At 43.3% G+C, this 21571-nt stretch overlaps 1 protein-coding gene across 5 annotated transcripts in view; it reads right to left on the bottom strand.

Moving 5' to 3' along the window:
• Nucleotides 1–21571, bottom strand: part of Dnajb6 (DnaJ heat shock protein family (Hsp40) member B6) — a 57238-nt gene that overhangs the window by 13716 nt on the left and 21951 nt on the right. For 2 of the 5 annotated variants that reach the window (XM_028864184.2, XM_028864186.2), the window contains exons 3-8: nucleotides 20914–21023; nucleotides 19515–19577; nucleotides 18600–18710; nucleotides 8076–8207; nucleotides 5925–6066; nucleotides 4899–4969 (exon numbers count right to left, since the gene is read on the bottom strand). In XM_028864184.2, the coding sequence (XP_028720017.1) occupies nucleotides 4899–4969; nucleotides 5925–6066; nucleotides 8076–8207; nucleotides 18600–18710; nucleotides 19515–19577; nucleotides 20914–21023 (629 nt within the window). Of the gene's footprint in view, nucleotides 1–4182; nucleotides 4970–5924; nucleotides 6067–8075; nucleotides 8208–14151; nucleotides 14566–15729; nucleotides 15835–18599; nucleotides 18711–19514; nucleotides 19578–20913; nucleotides 21024–21571 lie in introns of those variants that run through there. The other 3 variants (XM_028864185.2, XM_028864188.2, XM_028864187.2) reach the window with 3 other exon arrangements.

The following is a 21571-nucleotide window of genomic DNA, read 5'->3' as shown; positions in this document are numbered from 1 at the left end:
GTGACCACAGAAAGAAAACAGAGAGAAGTGGAGGATTCAAATCTGGGTTCATTCTTGGACAATTAAGAGGAAGCCTGTGTTTCCATTCCTTACTATCAATACAGATTGCATAGTAAGACTGTAAATAATAATAATAATAATAACAATAATAATAATAATAATACACCTCCTGCCTGTAAGTTCATTCTAGATTCTGGCTACCAGAGGGTAAAAAGGGAAAGACTGCTCTATTATTTCAAAAATTCCCAGACAATGGATAAATTTCAGGATCTATTTCCCCAAAACTGGGGAAAAGGAGACTTTTTGTATACTATGCTTTCTAAAACCAGCCTATAACAGAACATAATGTTGTCAGTGGGCTGGAGAGATGGCTCAGCATTTTGCATTTTTCTAGAAGACCTGAATTTGGTTCCCAGCAACCACAGCAACCTTGTCAACACTGGTTAGTATTCCAGCTCCAAGGAATCAGGTGCCTTCCTTTGGCCTCTATGAGTAACTCCACTCACATGAGCACTCATACAGACACATAAAACCAAGTCCTGGGATGTAGAGAAGGACCAGCAGTTAGGAGTATTTACTCTTCTAGAAGATCTGATTCTATTCCCAGCATCCACGTGGCAGTTTAAACTACCTGTAACTCCAGTTCAGGGGAACATCCTCTTCTGGCTTCCAAAAGCACTAGACATGCACAGTACAAACATACATGTACACAGACATACATATAGGCAAAATACCCAGTTTTTTTACTTTAAACCCACTGTTACCTAAAAGTGTACACCTACATAAATGACATTAGTTTTATAATTTTATATATATATATATAACTTTTTAATCAAGAATGGGAGATGGAGAAATATCTCAGCAGTTAAGAGCATTGGCCACTCTTCCAGGACCAGAATTCAATTCTCAGTACCATATAGCCACTCACAACTGTCTGTAACTCCAATTCCAGGGGATCTAATGGCCTCTTTTGGCCTCCTCAGGCACTGCATACACATGGTGCACAAGTAGACACATCCATACAACACTCACACACAAAATGCTTTTTACATGTGTACACTGCACACAGGGAAACAGGCACACCCAAATACAAATGTAAAATGATTTTTTTTTTTTTTAAGGAAAGCTTTGAGAAATGTATTTCAACACTCCCCAGCACTTCTTCCCAACCCTAAACAGGGTCTCATACATCAGTATCTTCAAACCCCCTACAAGCTGAGGTTGAGGTTATGATTTAATCTGTGTTGGCAGATGGATGAAATCCAAGTACCGGTATATGCTAGGGTGAGCAATCTATGGACTGTGCCCTATCATCCTCAGGGTACATGCAGGTAATTCAAATGAATTCAACAAAGCAGCAGCAAGTCAGGTGTAGTAGTTTGTGCCTATAATCACAGCACTTGGGAAGCTGAAGTAGGCTAGACAATGAACTTCCAGTTCAGCCTAAGCAACAGTGAGACCTTATCTCCCCAACTCCCAACAAGGCAGAAAAACCAAACTACAAACACAAAAAGTATAACAAAAATCTGAGAAAATATTCTGGAAGAGGGTTGGGGAATGCAGCTTGGATACACCATGCACAAATCTCTGGGTTCTATCCATAATAAAGTTTAAAAAAAAAGGATGGGAGCCAGGCGGTGGTGGTGGTGCCTACCTTTAATCCCAGCACTTGGGAGGCAGAGGACAGGCGCACCTCTGTGAGTCTGAGGACAGCCTGGTCTACAAAGCTAGTTCCAGGAAAGCCAGAACTACACAAAGAAACCATCTCAAAGGGCTGGGAGTGATGGTGCACACTTTTAATCCCAGCACTTAAGAGTCAGACAGGTATATTTCTGAGTTCAGAACTATATAGGTTGTACTATCTAGGTAGACCAGGCTGTCCATGGTCTACATACATAGTGAGACCCACAACAAGGGGAGGCTAACAGTGCATGCCTGTAGATCATCCCGGAACTTGGGGGGTCAGGGCAGGAGAATGAGACCCTCTCTCTACCATCAACATGCCTCAAAAAAAAAAAAAAAAATTCTGAAAGTGATATTCCTTAAGAGGCCACACACATAGATGATGAATAAAAACTAGAATTGTGCCAAGCAGCTCATCCCACTGTCCCTCAAACCTGAGCACCTACAAGTACCCCCCCCCACACACACACACTTTTAGCCGTGTAGGCACACAGGCTGAGAACGTTGCTGTATGGCCAGATTGATTACACACTGCTATTGAAAACTGCCTTAACTTCCACAAGGCAAGCCACTCAACGAACATATGTTCATTGCATATCCTAACAGTGACTCAACTCCAGAACCAATCCTAGAACTTCTTTTTAAAAAAAAAAAAAAAAAAAAAAAAGCGTGGGGAATAAGCCTTCACTTCATTGACACAGAGAGAATGAGTGGGGAAAAGAGAGCCTTACAGACCCAGGCACCTCCTATGCAAGGACTGCACACGGCAGCCAGCTTCTGAGAATGGATGGCCCTGTACAGAAACAGAGCATACAAGCCGGGCGTTGGTGGCGCACGCCTTTAATCCCAGCACTCGGGAGGCAGAGCCAGGCGGATTTCTGTGAGTTCGAGGCCAGCCTGGGCTACCAAGTGAGCTCCAGGAAAGGTGCAAAGCTACACAGAGAAACCCTGTCTCGAAAAACCAAAAAAAAAAAAAAAAAGAAAAAAAAAAAAGAAACTGAGCATACCCTCACAAGCTTTCAGACAGATTCTCTAAGACTAACCACTCAAGAGAGACCTTCCGAGCCGGGCGGTGGTGGTGCACACCTTTAATCCCAGCACTCGGGAGGCAGAGGCAGGCGGATCTCTGTGAGTTCGAGGCCAGCCTGGTTTCCAAAGCGAGTTCCAGGAAAGGTGCAAAGCTACACAGAGAAACCCTGTCTCGAAAAACCAAAAGCGGCATCAAGTGGCATCCACCCTGGGGATTCAGGTCTCTGGGAACCAGTTTTAACAAGTGGGTTGTATGTCCGCAAAGCCAGCAACAGATACACCCTCCTCCTCCACCCCTGGTCTTTAGGCTCTAGCACAGCTGCATGACCTCCAATGCTTCAAGTTCCAACCTCACAGTGTTCTCACACATGCACAAATACAAAACTGAGGCCAAGTACTGTCTCACTCCTTTCCACTCCCATATCCTTAGCAACACCACAGCTTCCGTCTCATCCTGTTTCCAGGTACCTACTTGGTGTCGTTAATGAAGTAGGGCTTTCTGGTCACACACCATTTGGGAAGCAAAGCAATAGGCACCCATGTCTTCAGATCTGCAGTGCGTTTGCATACCCACCTTATCCAAAGGTGTGGGAGTCACAACCAGCTCACTCCTAAGACATGTTCAAATGCTTAAAACTCGGCCATCATCTTTAGATCATTCACTTTAGCTATGCACTTTAAAGGTGTTCTTCTCTCCTATGAAAATTTGTGAAATGGCTATTCCTTATTCCAGGCAGTATCAGAGTCCTTACAGTCCCAGGAGAAATTTTTACAACAATCAGAATCTACACTTCTCACTTCCTAAACGATAGTGCGGGGGCTTAAATGCAAGTTGAGTTTAATGTCACATTTAGCTAGAATTGTTGTAACCAAAGGTTATTTTTACAGACTGAAAAACCAGAGAAATTCATTGTTGTTGGCGCTTTAATCAGACCATGATGTTCCATGCACACTGCCCTGAAGTGATAGTCTGTAAACTATCTTAGAAGACTACAACAGAGTTTTCAATGAAAACTTCTGGACCAGTTCCTTTTCCTCACAAACTGTTATACTAACATTTGTAACACCAAAGCATGATGGAGCATGCCTATAATCCCTTGGAGTGAAGGCAGGGAGATCTAGAGTTCAAGACTAGACTGAGCTGTTTAGAAGAGATTTCAAAAATACAAGGATGAGAGGGTATCAGTGGTAACTACCTGGCTAGCATACATCAAGCCCTGGATTCAATCCTCAACAAATCACTAAGTTGTTACTCATTATTTATACAGGTCTTCATATAATCTGAGAGCGCCCCCCCCCACGGATGGTCATTGTTTACAGGTCTTCATATACTCTCTGTACATACACACTGAAGACAGATCTCTATGTGACTTCCACTCAGAATCCACCATAATGATGGAAGGAAGCACAGCAGTGACATGAGAAGCCCAGGCACAAAATCACACAGACACAAGAAGGCTGCAGACCCCACTCATGAAAGAATGCACCAAACACATTCGCATTTATTTTCTTTTTTTTTTTTTAAGCAAATGACATAGACCCAAATTACCAGCTTTTTTAAACCTAAGCTTAACATTACATATTTAAACAATTGTCAGAACTGACGAATTTGCCAGCATCCATGCACAACTAGAAAACATCCTTAATTTACACTAAACCAGAAATGTATTACCATTGATGCAGTAATAGCTTTCATTACTAAATACTGAAAATAAAATTGAAATATTTCTGTGGAAGGTTCATCTGGCAATGTTAACTTCACAGCAGGCTGACACTACTCACTCACATGTCAACACAATGGGAAGGAAGCAGATCCATGCTGGTGTTAAACAACAGTCTTGTCCTAGCACTACTCAAGAGTCACAGGGCTCACCTCAGATTACGTTTTGTTTTCTTTTGTTTAAAGCAAAGTGCATACAGAGATTACAACAATTTTAAAGACAAAAAAATGGTCCTATTTTGTGGTCCCAACAACAAACTCAAAAGTCTATGACAAATAGGGGCTCCGATGAGCTGTTTTATAAATACTTTAGATTAGGTACAGTTATACAGAAAGTCGAGTTCGTTTGAAATCTTCAAAAAAAAAGTTCCTGTTATTCCTCAACTGGTGCTTGTTATGGTTTACCGTTTCTGTTAAACGCGTGCGTTGAATTACTTGTTATCCAAGCGTAGCAGGTGCTCCTTACCATTTATCGTCAGGGACTTTAACTGTCCGTCTTCCTCAACTTCTACTCTTTCCTGACCATTCTCCACAATTCTGTAAGAAATGATTCATTTAGAAACCGGTGTTCAACTGGAATGGAGAGTTTGCCTAGCACACTTATGACCCTAGGCTCCTCCTTAGAAGCACACACACACAAAAAAAAAAGTTTTTATAATATTCATAAATATGAGAATTTATAGAACAGGCCCATGAAAATTAAGCTCAAAATTCAGCTTAAGAATTTTTTTTTAAGATTGTTGTCCTGTCCAAACTAAGTTTGGACTCTATAAACACTGTGAATCTGTCTGCTAACAATACACAAGATGTTACTAACACAGAGAATAAGGCTGGAGCTGAGGTGTGGCTAAAGGGCAGAGCACCTGGACCCTGGGTTCCAGCCCAACTCAACCATAGGGTTCTCCTACTCAGCCACTTTCCTTTTGCAACTCTGACAGTGCCAGGAAAGCTCATCTCACAGGACCACACACTGGCATGCCTCAAAGTAAACATTAAGCAAATATTGAAAGCCAAAGGCTTGAAAACTTTAGCTGATTTAGAAATTCAGCTTGCAGGGATGTGCAAAGCAAGCACATGAAACACTGCCATCAGACTCCCATGACTAAGAACAAACTACATGTGATGTGCATGACTATAACCCATCACTAGGAAGACAGGAGCAGGATTAGAGGGTTCAAGGTCATTCTGGTCTACCAAGTGTCAAAAACTTTTAAGTGGAAAAATAAGGGCTGGAGGGAAAGCTCAGTTTGTAGGATGCTTGCCTACTGTGGGCAAGGCCCTGCATTTCAAGCCATAGCACAACAGTGGTGTGAAAACCACTAACCACAGTACTGCCATCATGAAAGGCAGAAGAATCAAGAAAGTCAAGATCTTGACTGAGCATTTAATGCCCTAGGGGCGGGGGTAAGTGGCTCTCTGTGAATCTGAGGCCAGCCTGGTCTAGGTGAGTTCACTACCTCAAAAGCAAACAAATAAATTCATTGATAAATACCTCTTTGTAGTAATTTTTTTGCCATTAACTATCTTAGTAGAAGTTGATATTGATTTGAAGTTGCCCATTCCGCTACCGCCAAATGATGCTGAAGAGAAGGAAGTGATGCCCCCATGCCCTAGTGAGCCGAATGGGGTGAATCCTACAGAGAAACAAAAAATACAGTTAAAGGCTGCATACTTCAAGGATTCATGCAAAAAATTACTAAGTTCAAAACTTAGTAAGCGTCCAAGAGGGCGAGTGAGATGACTCAGTGGGTTAAGGCACCAGTTGTCAAGCCTGGTTTGCCCCTGACCCACATAGTAAGAGAACTGACTGCACTCTCCATGCATGCCACTTGCTCCCCAGCAAGTGCCCACGCATACACAAATACAAGGAATTGAAAGACACACACACCCCTTTTTTTTTTTTTTTTTTTTTTTTTGGTTTCAAAAGAAAGTCTTCTCTGTGTAGCCCTGGCTGTCCTGGAACTCACTCTGTGGACCAGGCTGGCCTTGAACTGCCTCTTGAGTGTGCCACCCTCCTGAGTGTGCTGCCACAACTTGGCTTAGCCCAGCCCCACCATCCAAAAGCTGCTTCAAAGAGCAATATGCCAAGGTCCTAGTGTGATGGCACAAATTAATCCAACCAAGTGGGATGAAAAGGCAGGTGATTCCCCCTAAGCACAAGACCATCTTAGTCTATCTATAGATTGAGATTTGAGGTGGGAGACACATGTCTGTCAACAGCATGGCCATCTCCAGAATCACTTCTGTAGAGCTATAGCTACTTTCTTTCAGTGGTCTCTCCTCCCAAAATGCTTTGCTTTGGCTCACTGGTATTTCCAACTTGCCAAAGACTGCCCCTACTCTGGGGTATCTACTTAGTACCAAACAGTTAAAGACCTCAGTACATTTCCTGTTTCTCAAACTAAAACAGGTCACATTCCTAGGCATGTCTCAATCATTTAAGCTCTATTGCTACCTAGGACTGGTGATAGCCACAGGAAATGAGCGCTGGAAGTCTAATCGACATTATTGAAGCCCATACCAAAATAAAGAAATTAAATCTCATTATTCTTGTTTACTTTACACAAAATATTATTATTACTAATGATTCTCTAGAGCAGTGAATCTCAACCTTCATAATGCTGACACCCTTTAATATAGATATTCATGTTGTGGTGACCCCAACCATAAATTTTCACTGCTACTTCCTAACTGTAATTTTGCTAGTTATTAATTGTAATTTAAGTAAGTATCTATGTTTTCTGATGGTCTTAGGAGATCCCTATGAAAAGTTGTTTGACACGCTCAAGGGGTCAAGAGCAGCAGGTTGAGAAACACTCTAAGGGGCAACCAGATGCATGATATATCAGCTGATAAGAGCGTGCCATTAAAACCTGATGACTGCCGGGCGTTGGTGGCGCACGCCTTTAATCCCAGCACTCGGGAGGCAGAGCCAGGCGGATCTCTGTGAGTTCGAGGCCAGCCTGGGCTACCAAGTGAGCTCCAGGAAAGGCGCAAAGCTACACAGAGAAACCCTGTCTCGAAAAACAAAAACAAACAAACAAACAAAAACCTGATGACCGGGTTTGGGGATTTAGCTCAGTGGTATAGCGCAAGGCCCTGGGTTTGGTCCTCAGCTCCAGAAAAAGAAAAAGAAAGGAAAAAAAACAAAACAAAACAAAAAAAATACCTGGTGACCTTAGTTTTATACCAAGAACCCATGTGGAAGGAGAAAAATCACCCCCAAGAGCTCTCTCCCTCTGGCCTCCAAACACACACAATAGCATCCATGTGTCCAAGTACTCATACACAACAGTAGAATTTTTCTCAAGATGGGAATAATGCCCTTTGTTTTCTCATATGCAGACTTTTGGGATACACCTTATGAGCACCTTAAGGCAGGGGAAAACTATATGCCCTACAGTCCCACAATGGTGGTCATGGCTTTTCATATTTTGAGATAGGGTGTCATTACAAACTCCAGGATTACAAGCTTTACCGTCACACCTGTCTATATAGCAAGACCCTGACAGTCTACACACCTACACTCAAGACAGGAAATAGATTTCCAAGCAAACAGAGACGACCTGCCCAGCCCCCTACAAACTTCAAACTGTGCTAGCTAAAAGTCTTGTTCAGACTGATCCGTTTAGGGCTTTAATACCTGTATCAAAAGCAGGAAATCCACCTCCAAAAGGAGGAAATCCACTGAAGGCAGAGAAAAACGAGCCTGTACCTCGGTTTCTGCTTCCTCGGGGACCCCTTCGGTTCCCAAAGAAGTCATCAAATGGGTCTTCTAGAAACAAATGAAAATGTGTTATAAAAATAATTTCAAGTTTATTTTTTCCATAGGAGAAGAAAAATAGGTTAATCCCTTGATACACATTAGTCCATTAGGAACAAATATCTTACTATTATTAAGAGCAACAGCTCTTAGCAGGTCTGGAGCACATGCCCAACACTTTTACTTACTGGTATCATTCAAATAAAGCCCAAAGCTACAAAGCAAATGACCAGACTCATAATGTGAACGGTGCGTCCATATACACCTGGCTCTTTATCAAGCCTTCAGAGTGCCATTCAACAAAGTACACAGTTAGGCTCATTAGAAAAGATGGTTTCAAGTTTAGGACAAATCTCTGGGTCGGGGGGGGGGCTCCATTATTTTATGCACACATGTCTTTGATAGGTTAGGTGCATGTATATGCTAAGGCCAGAAGCATCCGGTCACCGTAGAGCTGGAGTTAAAGGCAGTTGTGAAATGCCCAACTTGAGTTCTGGAATCCAATCTCTTGCAAGGAATGAGCCATCTCTCCAGCCTCCAACCTTAGATACTTGTCCAGATAGAAGGAGATGCTTTTGCCAAAATAATTCAGTGTGGCCCACACATTTAATTCCAGCTGAATTTCAGACAAGCCTGATCTACAAGTGTTCTAAGGCAGCAGCAACAGGTAGCTGTCAATTGCTGATGAGCCTGATGAGGCTGTCATCCCAATTTCTGTCCAATTTGATGGCCAAGAAATTTTTACAAGATAAAGCTGGAGAGTAAACTCAGAGGTTAAAGGCATGTGCTGTTCTTACAGGTTCAGTTCCTAACACGACAGGGAGGCTGACAACCATCTCAACTCCAGTTCCAGGGGATCCGACACCCTCTCCTAACCTCCAGGGGCAGTACCCATGTGATACACAGGCAACACAGGCAGGCAGGACACTCACAGGAACATACAAGAATCTTAAATTTTTATAAGACCAGTGGAATCTGAAGTACTCTGCCTGGGACAAATGATCATCACTTTAACTGAAAACATGATGATGCTCCTGAAAAGAAAGGGCTTTTTCAATAGCCAGGCATGGTGGTACACACCTTTGATATCAGCTCTTTCGGACGGGGGTGGGGGTGGGGGTGGCCACAGCACAGAGGCCAGAGGTTCTCTGACTTAGATGCCAGCCTGGTCTACAGGAGTTCCATGACAGCCAGGGATAAATAAAAAACTGGGGGTGGGGTGGGGGAGGGGGGGTAGGGAGTGGTGCACCGCTGACCAATGACTCAGCAAGAATACTCTACATCTAACATATATCAACATTGCAATCTAAAGTGAGCAGCAAATTCAGTTTTTCATTATGGCAGCTAACAATATAGTATTTAGAATTACCTTTTAAACTTACCTTAGTGTTTTTATTTCCCCTAGGAAAGTGGGAAATCTGTAAAGAATCATACACTACGTACTTTCAAACACAAATGCATGAAGAAGGATGTCGCAGACACATAACGACAAACAGACATGAGAAACCAGCACAAGAACTGGCTGGTCTGCCTGCAGTCAGATGAACACAAACACGACATCTCAGGGAGCCCTGGTTCCAGAAAAGGGGTCTCCGGCTGGCATTCCCCCAAAAGGGCTTTATCAGGATAGGATCACAGGGGCCAGAGCAGAGGCACAAGCGGTCAAGGTTATTCTGAACAAGACTGGCCAGCCAGGCAGCACTGCCTAAAGCTGAGTCCAAGAAAACAGGACTCAACTGGCCAATGGCCCTGGCTATCTTCTTCCGAGGTCTGGCAGTGGGTGGATGAAAGGAACATGGTGTGGTCACCAGCAGGAGTTTACTAATAATACAGGGTGAACAAATGAAGTCAACTGCTGTCTGAGATGGGACTAAAGGAGACCATCTTTTATGGAATTCATTTATTAACTACTTTGAAAACACATTTTAAATTTATAAGTGTATGTCTCTGTGTGGGTTTGTTCATATGGGTCTAGTGTCCGGAAACCGGAAGAGGACACAGGATGCGAGCTGTCTGACACAGCAAAAACACACTCACTATATGGTAACTCAGAAAGTGGGGGTCAAACCACATCACCAGCAAGAAAACAAATTCTCCACAGCTAATCTTCAACTAACCAAGCATTTGTCTTTCCTGAAATCGTTAAGAGTATGTCTGTGTACACAATCTGGAGTGGGGATGCTAACAGCATGCACACGAAGTCCCGGGACAACTCTGGAGTCAGTTCTCCTCTCCCACCTTTACTGTCCATGGTTGTACTCAAGGTATCAGATTTGCACAAGTGTTTTTACTAGCTAAGACATCTTATGTCCCGCCCCAACTATGTCTTTATTTTGCAAATGCTTAAGTTTTATTTAGTGGTCTGGATTTTGTTATTTTTTAAGGGTACAAAACAATATAATAGGGGCCATCTATACTAAACTCAAGGGTCGTAGCCTGCAATTCCTCCTTAAACATTGTTTGGATTATTTGGGGGCTGCAATTAGCTAGCTCAGTGGTGGAGCACTTGCTTAACATGTGCTAGGCTATGTGCTCCATCCCATAATGTATGGTTTCACTTACAATGTTAAAATACATTTATCTAGGGGCTGGAGAGATGGCTCAGAGGTTAAGAGCACTGACTGTTCTTCCAGAGGTCCTGAGTTCAATTCCCAGCAACCACATGGTGGCTCACAACCATCTATAATGAAATCTGGTGCCCTCTTCTGGCATACAGGCAGAACACTGTATACATAATAAATAAACCTTAAAAAAAAAATACATTTATCTATACTCTAATAACAATCAGGAAGCTGATGAGATCACAAGTTTGAAGCCAGCTGGGACTGTTACAAAGTAAGACCCTGTCTCAAAGAATGGAAACAAACAAGGGCTACTAAGATGCCTCGGTGGATAAAGACGCCTGCCAACATGAGTGCAATCTATCAAGATGGATAGAGAAAACTATAAAATGTCCTGACCAACAGCACCACACACACACACACACACACACACACACACTGTAATATAACAACACTTTTAAAGAGGGAATGGGGTGGTTCATCAGGTTAGAGCATTGACTGTTCTTCCAGAGCACCCAGGGGGTTCAATTCCCCCACAGTCATGTGGTGGCTCACAACCACTCTCAACTTCAACCTCAAGGGACCAGACTCCCTCTTCTGGCCTATGCAAGCACCAGGTATGCACCATATACATGCAGGAAAACACCCATACACACTAAATTTTAAAATGTTTTAAGGAGAAACTTTGTATGGTCCTGTTTTCTGACACTGAAGAAACTAGCCTTCTATAGTGACTTAACAAAAGTATCTCTAAGTGGAGACACACACACACACACACACACACACACACACACACACACTGAGAAGCATAAAAGGTAACAAAAAGCCTAAAGGAAGTAAATGTGTAAGACTGGTGAAACACTCACATTTTCAATTTCCCAGGGCTGCTAGCTTCAAATCTGATGTTGCTATCAACTCCAGCCAGTGAAAGCCCACGAGCAAAACCACACACACCACAACACCACACAGCTCCCCACAGACAGCAGGGAGAAATGGACTAATTTTCATAGCCCTAACACTCCATCCTGTGCTTCCAGATCAACTCCCAAATACAAAAAGCCGACCACAGAGAGAGAGAGAGAGAGAGAGAGAGAGAGAGAGAGAGAGAGAGAGAGAGAGAGAGAGAGAGAGAATATACACCATAGGAATTCCTAACATCTAAAAATTCTATGTGTAACTTTAAAATCAAACTACCAATACTACACAGCAGCCCAGGCTTATAATGCCAGCACTTGAGAGCTTGGGTTTTCAGCAATTCACTGGAACGGACCTCACAGTCCAACTGCTAAGCAGTAGCACAGGCCCCTAATCCTAGCGCTAAGGAGACAAAAGGACTGCTTGCTATAGAGTCTCAGCTAGCCAGAGCCACACAGTGAAACCAGTTCTCAAGCAAAAACAAAAAGAAAAATACAGGGTTGGGGAGATGGCTCAGCAGTTCAGAGCTCTAGCTGCTCTTCCAGAAGACCAGGTTCAATTCCCAGCACCCATGTAGCAGCTTACAACTGTCTGTAACTCCAGTTCCAGGGAATCTGACGCACTCACACAGACATACATGCAAGCAGAACACAAATGCACATAAAATAAAAATAAATTATTTAAAAAGAGGGGGAAAAAAGACAATGAGTCATCCTAAGGAGATGTACAGGGCAAACACTAATCCCACTGCCTAAGAGCTAAAATTAAAGCACTTACTCAGTACAACTACAATTTTTCAAGTGGTATCTTTTATATTTCAAGAGTGAAAAATAACTACTTGGAATTAACAGAAACAAAAACCACAGCCAGGGACTACACTAGCCCACATGGCACCCAGGATGGAGACTGGCACTAAGTAAAAGATGTTGAGTTTGTTTAAATTCCAACCTCTAAGTGATTTTGTGTATAATTAATCTAGTTCATGAGGAGCCTCGGGGAACTCCCTCCTAGAAGCAGCATGCTGGGGCACACAGTGACTCTGCTGAGGGGTGAGGGGGCTCCTTTCTACTCTAAAATGTTTAGTTCTATCTTCGGTGCTAACTGCAGTCTCATACAATGTGAGCCTGCTGCTTACCTTCCCCAAGGTAAACTAAAGGGGAAGACAATGCCATTGTTCCCTAAACCCACACCAGTATGCTTGGGATTGATTAAACTACTCTTCCTGTCAAGGACATCAAGGATACCCATTGAGGATGTCACACTCATCTCTGAGCTGTCCACTGCCATGAATACAACATGAAAGTATGTGAACTAAGCTAGGTGTGGTGCCCACCCCTTTAATCTTAGTTAGCACTTGGGAGGAAGAGGCAAAGGCAGGCCAATGAGTTTGAAACTAGGCTGGTCTACATAGCAAATTCCAGGCCACCAGGTGGAGCTATGTGGAGTGGATCCTGTCTTTAATTTAAAAAAAAAAAAAGGTGTAACCAAACAAGGTAGGGAGAGGGAGGGTTAAACAGGAAATACTACAGGAAAATCTCAAAAAGTACATGAAAACCTCAAGAATACTGTGGGGATGGCCAGGTGTCAGTCTGCTATAGGAAAGAAGAACACAAGCCTCACAAAAACTTCAAATAGCACATCCTCTATTCAGCATTCTTTGAACTACCCAGCTTATTCCAGAAAGAAATCACCAAAGCAGCCTCCATTCCCCTCCCTTAGGTTAGGTATCAATCTCTAATTTAATGTAGCCTCTACACCTCAACAGTCCATTTTCCTTTAAGAACAAGCAAGGAAGCTAATGAAAGATACAGGCATCTTACTATCTGGAAGGAAACTGGTCCAACACGTTTCTATATACTTTTAAATCTTATCCCACTGGGGAGAGAACTAGCACTTTGTAAGGACGGCTGTGGTCGAGCCGGAGACGCAGAGTCACAATCCATGTGCAATATTAAGCCATCTCTTCTGTCACTTCCACTCTGATCTCTGCATTCTTTCTAACTTCCAACTCTTCCAACATCCCCAGCTTTCACGATTTTCTACTTCTAAGTTTATTACTAGCTCCTAAACCGTACAGACTAGAATTTAAACCTATGCAACTGCTGAGTCTTCCTGAGCTGTAATCTCATCTCAACAGATCTGAGCTTTTCTACTAGCAGCTCCCTGAAGTCGAGATCAAATGAACTCATGGACCAGGGGTCAGCACTGGTCACAGGAGAAGCTGGACACAGAAGAGCTGCCCACAGCACATCTGCTTCAGCTAGCAGGGACCCTGGCATGCCTTTACCTTGACCTGCAGCACGGAGCAAGTTTGTTGTTTAAACCACTAGGACTGAGTGCTTGGTTTCAGCAGCCCAGTGTTACCTGGGCTGTAGCCCAGCCATCCTACAAAGAGGGCTGGCCTGGGGCATCTGGGCCCCCACCCCTCCCTGGTCTCCAGGTCAACTCTGGGAATCTGACCACATACAACATGGCGGTGATAGAAGCAATTTCTTTTTATTCTAGATAAATTTTAAATAAAATAAACCTTCTTATAAAAGAGACCCAGGCCATTCCTTTTGTTTATTGTTGAACAAGCAGCGCCTCGGGTTCCGGCCCACTGTGCTCCTCCTCGCTCAGTAGCTCCTCATACTCCTCGCTGAGCTCCTCGGCATCCCCGAGACTGGCTTCCTCCTCGCTGGAGACGAGGTCCAGGTCCTCACTGAGAAGTCCGCCCTGGCCCCAGCTACAGCCTTCACTTGACTCATCTTCACTAAGGTCCAGCTCCTCACTGGATATCACATCCAAAACCTCACTGTGCTCGTCACTCAGGGCGTCTTCTACTGACTCCTCAAAACAGGGCTGGTCTAGATCTTCACTAGGCTCCAAGTCCTCACTGGCCACTTCCTCGAATCCTGGGGAGTAAAACGACTGACTCACTACATTAAAATTACGGCTCAGAAAAATTACCCTCCATACAGTCACCCTCCCCCAAGGTTCTCCACACCACGGGCCTTTTCCGGTGGCCTACTACTTCCTTCCCCAGAATTTGTGAAGAAAGAGCATACTGCGTGGGAGAGAGAGAAGAGACCCTCTGCCAACAGTGTCAAAGGTAGTTTGCTTTGGGCATTCCAAAGTGAGAACGAAACTAAAATGTGGCATTAAACCCACACAGTTCTCTAAGAGATAGATACTTCCTGCCATAACTAGTAAGAATGAAAAGCCCACTGCTGGGTACTTGTCGGTCTTACACTACCACTTTACATAATCAGGACACAAGTAAAATATTGTTCTGGGTCAGTAAAACATATGAAGAGATCATCCTAATTCAAATTAATGCATATTCTGTTTTCAATCAGCATTTCAACTCATTTGTGGGTGAGATCCACACTCTGGGAAATGTAAAGGCCAGCTGGCCTCAACATTCCACATGCATTCCCCTCCACTGGGGAGCTCCTTGTGGAAACTGCCTACAGGGATTTTTCTGAAAAAGTGGCTAATCACAGGGAAAGGTGTTTTAGCTCCTGCAGGATCCCAAAGCATCTGCCTGCTCCAGGTCTCTGAATCTGAGGACCCCATCCCATTCACCAGGGTAAGAGACCTGAACATTTTGAGCACAGTGTAGCTCAACAATACCTTACAACAGGACATAAGGACATTGTGTGATCCCAGCACTTGGAAGGCTGACCAGAAAAACAGGGAAAGCCTGGACTATGTTTAAAATAAAATCTTAAAAGTGACTTTTGAAGAGATAGAAAGGATTAGGTCTATAAAACCCAGAACAGTCTCAAACTTAGGAACCTCCTGTCTCAATCTCTCAGTAGGTAAAACAAGCACACTACATTATACTGCATCCAGGATATTTATAATAAATTGAGCTACTCTGAAACACCAAACCCCTCCCCCTCCAAAAAAGAAATATAGAAATAAATAAATTTGGTGTGTAAAAATTGAAAAGTGAAGATTCACTGGCTACAATCAATAGACACTGTGACTGGTTTACAAGGGCTCTGGATGCTGCTGACCATGCACTAGGATCCCCAGCCCTGCACGAAGGACCCAGTCTACACTCCACATACCACCAGCAGGCTGCACGGTCACCTCATACACGTAGTAGCCGTGGAGTAGCTTCTTTTCCTGTGCGAAAATCCTTACTGCCTGAAAATGGAAGTCCCCTAGAAGACCTACAAGAATGGATTGAAGAAGTATCACTGCCACACTCATCACGGCAATGCAGGGAAGGAGTGCCTACCTGAGCCATACCTGAGATGGAGCAGACCTCAACAAGCCTAGTACAGTCTTGCACTACTGATAAAAACTTAAGCTTATCTAATTAAAAGCTCTAATATATACCTCCCATAGAAAGAATTGTCCAAAGGCTAGAGTGTCCGATTCTTTTTCTCAAGGAAAACAAGCACTGACCACGTGATTCACTAAAGAGGAACACACACACACACTTTTCTGTGACAGTGTTAGGGACACAATCCAGGGTTCATACACACTAGGCAACCACTGAGCAACATCCACCCAAAGTGAGATTTTGAAGAGTTGTTTTAAGTGTTTTTGTTGTTGTTAAGATTTACTATGTAGCCAGGAGTGGTGGTGCACAACTTTGGGGAGGTAGAGGGATCATCTCTCTGAGTTGGAGGCTAGCCTGGTCTACAGAGCAAGTTCCAGGACAGCCAGGGCAGTTACAGAAAAACCCTGTATTTAAAGAAAGAAAGAAAAGGAAAAAAAAGGTTCACTATGTAGCCTTGATGGCCCCAAACTCATGATCCTTCTGCCTCAGTTTCCCAAGTTCTGGATTATAAAGATGTGTACCACACAACAGACTTCAATTTTTCTTTAGTCGGGGGAAGATATAGCAGTACTTCAGATACATGACCTTCTCAGAGAAGGAGTTAGCCTACTTCATCATATTACCGCACAAGCTGTTCTACTCGGAAAGGAGATCAGAACAGACTCTGTCCAACACCACTCTGTCCCACAACAAACCAAGGTGGTATTTACTAAAGGCTTGTTTTTGAAGAAAAAATACCAGCAGTGATTTTTGTTGTTCTGTTTTGCTTCTTGAGACAAGAGTACTGCAAGGCAGGGTGGGCTGCCTTGGACAAGAGCTGCTACTGCAGCTGTGCATGATCCCACCTACCTACCTGTTTCTAGTTTTCTTAGAGTCACATCTGCACTTCTCAACATTCAGGTAACAATGGATACAATAATGTTCATTTCTAAGCCTATTATAAATCACTCACTGCTTTGTCTGAAGTATGTACATAAAGGCTAGAAAGAGAGATCTTAAAATTTTTTTTTTTTAAACACACATTTATTTATTAGTGGTTCCTGTGCAAATGCTCAAGCACCAAATTCAGGTCCTCAGATTTGGTGACAAGTGTCTTTACCTGTTGAGCCATATTCGGATTGTATACTGCTAGGGAGCTATTCCTTAATCTGTAATTTTAAATGTCCTACAATCTTTGGGTCATAGGCCTCGCTCTTACTAATTTGTTTATAGGGAACTTTCTGTATGTTTTTCATTAACTTTAAAACCAAGCAGTTTGCTGGGCACTGGTGGGGCACGCATTTAATCCCAATACTCAGGAGGCAGAGCAAGCAGATCTCTGAGTTTGAGCCCAGCCTGGGATACAGAACAGTTCCAGGACAGGCTCCAAAGCTACACAGAGAAACCCTGTGGGGGGCGGGGGGAGCACCAAAAAACAAGCAGGTCTTCAGTGTCAAACTACAGTCCATCCCAACCCTTACTAGCAACAACATTCAGTTTTCCTTCCCTCAGAAAGGCAGGATAAAGGAAACTCTCTCTCTCTCTCTCTCTCTCTCTCTCTCTCTCTCTCTCTCTCTCTCTCTCTCTCACACACACACACACACACACACACACACACACACACACACACACACACAGAGATCAATACTGAGATCAACTACATACAGGATCACACCCACACCATGAAAAGTCTAAGACCTACCAGACCAGATCCAGGGTGACTTGTTCCTCTTCACACCCATTAACATCATGCCATGTGGGGCTCCCACCTGTCTCCCTCTGGTATTACTGGTAGACACACTGTCTTTTTTCCTCTTGGGGAGTTGCTGGTGGTGTTGGAGTCTCTTCAGCCACACAGGATGTGTTTCCCTTTCAGTGCACCCAGACAAAAAGAGGCAGCAACAGCACGTTCGATCCTGACCTCCCATGTCAAACACTCAAATATGTCTCAGCAATATGGAACATCTCTAGTTACTGACACCAACAAAGGCATGGAAAGGCTCCTGTGCACAAGCCCCTAAGAGTCCAGAGTCAGGCAGAAGATGGGAGAATCTATTTCCCACAATCCAAAGCTGTCACCGGCACCACTCCCTTAACATCACCCTCACACTCCTGATTCCTGCTGCCTGGCTCCAGACGCACCCTCTCTTCACAACTCTTTAAGTGGACTGCAGTTAGAAAAGGGTGTTTATGGAACCTGTATGTTCTCAACAGCATCTATGATGCTTAGTGAATTTCACAAACTCACAAATTAATACATAAACTAGCTTGTACAGTGGTGGTAGGTCAGTGCTAAAAATGACAGTATATCCAAGGTCCTGGGTTCAAATCCTCAGCACCAAAGCAAGAAATAAAACTTGTTAAAAAAGATAAAACATTTAAGAACAGATTTCCAACATCCTATCCTGTCCCAACCATGGGTTCGCTGGAGGGCGAAGACAAATTTACGAGGCTAGAACAATACACACAGAAAAGAGGAAGAATACACTAAACTTATTGTTGCCGTCACAAATTCAAAAGGCCTGAAAAGGCTGGCAGAAAATATCTGATGATTCCACTGGTCTGTAAAGATAAAAGGTTAGTAATATGGCACAGTGTTAAGTGCAAAGGGCACCACGAGCCCTCACCAGGCCGACAAAAGACAAAAGAATGGACCAAGCAGTTACTTACCAAAGAGGTCAAATGAAAATGGGTCCCTTCCACCAAAAAATTCCCTGAAGACATCATCTGGATTCCGGAATGTGAAGCCAAACTCAAACGGACTGTCAAAATGACTTCCACCTATACAAGCACAGTAAAGTGTTTAGCCTATGAATTCGGGCGTTTCTAAATAATGTTTGTTCATAAAACATTACATGCTTCATGGTCTAAAAGAGAGAACACATTCCACACATCTGGGATTCTAGAAACCAGAAGCCTTATTGATGCTAACTGCACTTGCCTAGCACTGTCTACAGATTTCCCACTGGTTTTGTCACTAGTTATAATAAAGGCCTATGGAAGCTGGTAACATATTCCATCAATTTCTCCATAAGTACAACGTGCTCACGTTAGGTCACGGCAAGAATTCTAAGGACCACGATGAAGCAGCTCATTTATTGAACACCACCTTCACAAGACAGGGAGTGTGTGCTGTTTAAACCTGAATAGGTTCACTGCCGAAAACACAGTAAGGTTATCTATCACACTATATAGCTCAATATAAACATCCTAACTTGACGGGTCTATGTAAATGAAGCAGGCTGGCCCTCAACTCTGAGCCCAAGTCTCTTTTGGTTCTTTTCTTTTCTTTTTTTTTTTTTTAAAAAAAAAAAACTCCTTTAAGGAGGCAAGACCTGTCACAAGAACTATAATCATACAAACACCCACCTGACACCCACCAGGCAGGCTCTCAATTCACAGGCACTATCCTGCATCACTCAGCCTCCCAAGGTGATAAGATTATAAGCATTCCTCTGTGTCTACCCAAATTTACCACTTTCTAGACTACTCTGTATTGACTATCGGGTACAAATCATATGAACTCAACAAACATGGATGACTTGTCAAGACCTATGTCTCCAAAGAGAAAGTACATTGACATACCTCCTCCTCCTCCACCATTTAATCCTTCTTTGCCGTATTTGTCATAGATGTCCCGCTTTTTTGCTTTAAATTTGAGAAAAACAATTATTATGGGCAAGTTCTTTCAAATCCTCCAAATTCAATCAGTATTTTCCCAATTTTTAAATCTAGGTCCAGAGTTAGGAGACCCTAACTTTAAAAAAGAGGCAGTTGACTCTCTCTCTCAAAAGACCAGTTGAAAACCTACTACTACAAATGCTTGGAGATTACTTACTACCAAGTCCAGGGGCCGTTAAGGGTAGAGTGGAAAGCAGCTAAGCACACTCCATAGAAGGAAGGAGACTGCCTGTGTGCACAGCACACGGGACTCACAGGTGCTGTGCTGGTACCCACACAGTCCCTGTTGCCTCTGCATTCTGGACTAGGGCAGAAAAGCACAGCTGCCACTTACATACATCATTCTGTTCTCCCCAAAATCTCATCTTCCACAACCGGGGAAACAAAATAACGAAGAACCCTATTTTGAGTGAGAAGAGCCCTTGTAAGCAGTGACACAAGCTCTGAGGCCCAGGCTGCAGCCACTAGCTCAAAAGTCCCAACAGTGTGAAGACATTGTCACATTTGTAGGATTCCAGTTACCAGTGTTTTCATAAGTTAAAAAAAAAAGATACTTGTGAAGTAGAGTTTCCAGATTTGCCTTTAAAAGTGGGGAGAAGGGGACACGTCAGAGCATAGATAATGCAAGGAGTTGCATGCCAATAAGCTGGCTCAGTGAGTTTTACCTCAGGTTCCTTCTAGAAACAGATTCTTAATGATAAGAACCTATTTCTTATTTTCTGTGGTCAGTGAATCAGTACAGAACCTTTTGAAGTCAACCCTCTGCCTTGACTCATGCCAAGTCACCCAACATCCTAAGCTAGCGATGTGGACAGGACTTTTCCAGTCTCTGGCACTGTCCCCAGGCCTACAGATACAAATCTTTCCTTTGCCACAAACTCAAACTTGATGGCTGTCCCTAGCTGACAGCTAATCCTTCACCTAATTGCAAAACACAACCCATCTTCACAAAGGCACCTAATGCCTATGCTCTAGATCCAAAGTAGGGAATCAAGGTCAAAACTGGAGCAGAATGTTCAATCCCTTTCTAATCCCATTAATAAAGTCCTGCTGCAGTAGAACAATGGAGATAAGGTCAAGATGATCAGGAGTGGACACAAAAGTTCTTAAACCCAACTCTCCCTCAACTCCAGCCAGGAAAATCTCCCCATAGCCTATAGCTCCTCAGCACTGGTAGTTAGCTGTACCAGATGCAACGTCCACAAGAAAATGAACCCTTTTGGGAAGGGGGGCAAACAAACCCTTTGTCTGTCTTCTGCTATCTCTGGAAAGACCTGCCCTTCACAAGCTCAGATGGACTTACCATCCGATAACACCTCATAGGCCTCAGCTACTTGTTTGAATTTCCGCTCTGCTTCTTCTTTATTTTCAGGATTTTTGTCCGGATGCCATTTCAGTGCCTGTTTCCGATACCTTGAAAGATGAAATGGATATATACTGAGCACATATGAAGTCCATAGAACATTAATAACTGATATAAGGAGTTGGGTGTGGTAGTGCACACCATTAATCCGAGCAGGCACAGAAGGGTTTGTGCCTTGAGAACAACCTGATTTACATAGTGAGTTCCAACCTAGCCAAGGCTATACACAGTGAGACAGTGTCTCAAGAAAGAGAGGGAGGGAGGGAGGGAGGGAGGGAGGGAGGGAGGGAAGGAAGGGGGAAAAACCTACCTACCCTTAAGCAAGAAAATGGCTTACACCATTAGGTGAAATTAACACTATCTTAGCACTCTTAATGATTTTCAAAAATTGCTGGGAGATATTAACTGTCTATGGCCCACAACTGGATTAACAATTCAAGAACTAAGTAATTTATTTCAAACCTTGCAAGATGATACGGACTTAAATAGTCCAAGAAAATTATCAGCTAAAGCTGACAGAGAATTAATTGGCTCTGGTAGAAAAGAAATTAAAGGATGGACATATGGATCACTCTGGATCCAGAGCTTGATTATATTC

The sequence above is a fragment of the Peromyscus leucopus genome, chromosome 3, assembly GCF_004664715.2.
Source record: "Peromyscus leucopus breed LL Stock chromosome 3, UCI_PerLeu_2.1, whole genome shotgun sequence".
Classification (NCBI taxonomy): Eukaryota; Metazoa; Chordata; class Mammalia; order Rodentia; family Cricetidae; genus Peromyscus; species Peromyscus leucopus.
The sequence above is the reverse complement of the archived record's forward strand: the minus strand, read 5'-3'. Positions and strand labels throughout refer to the sequence as shown.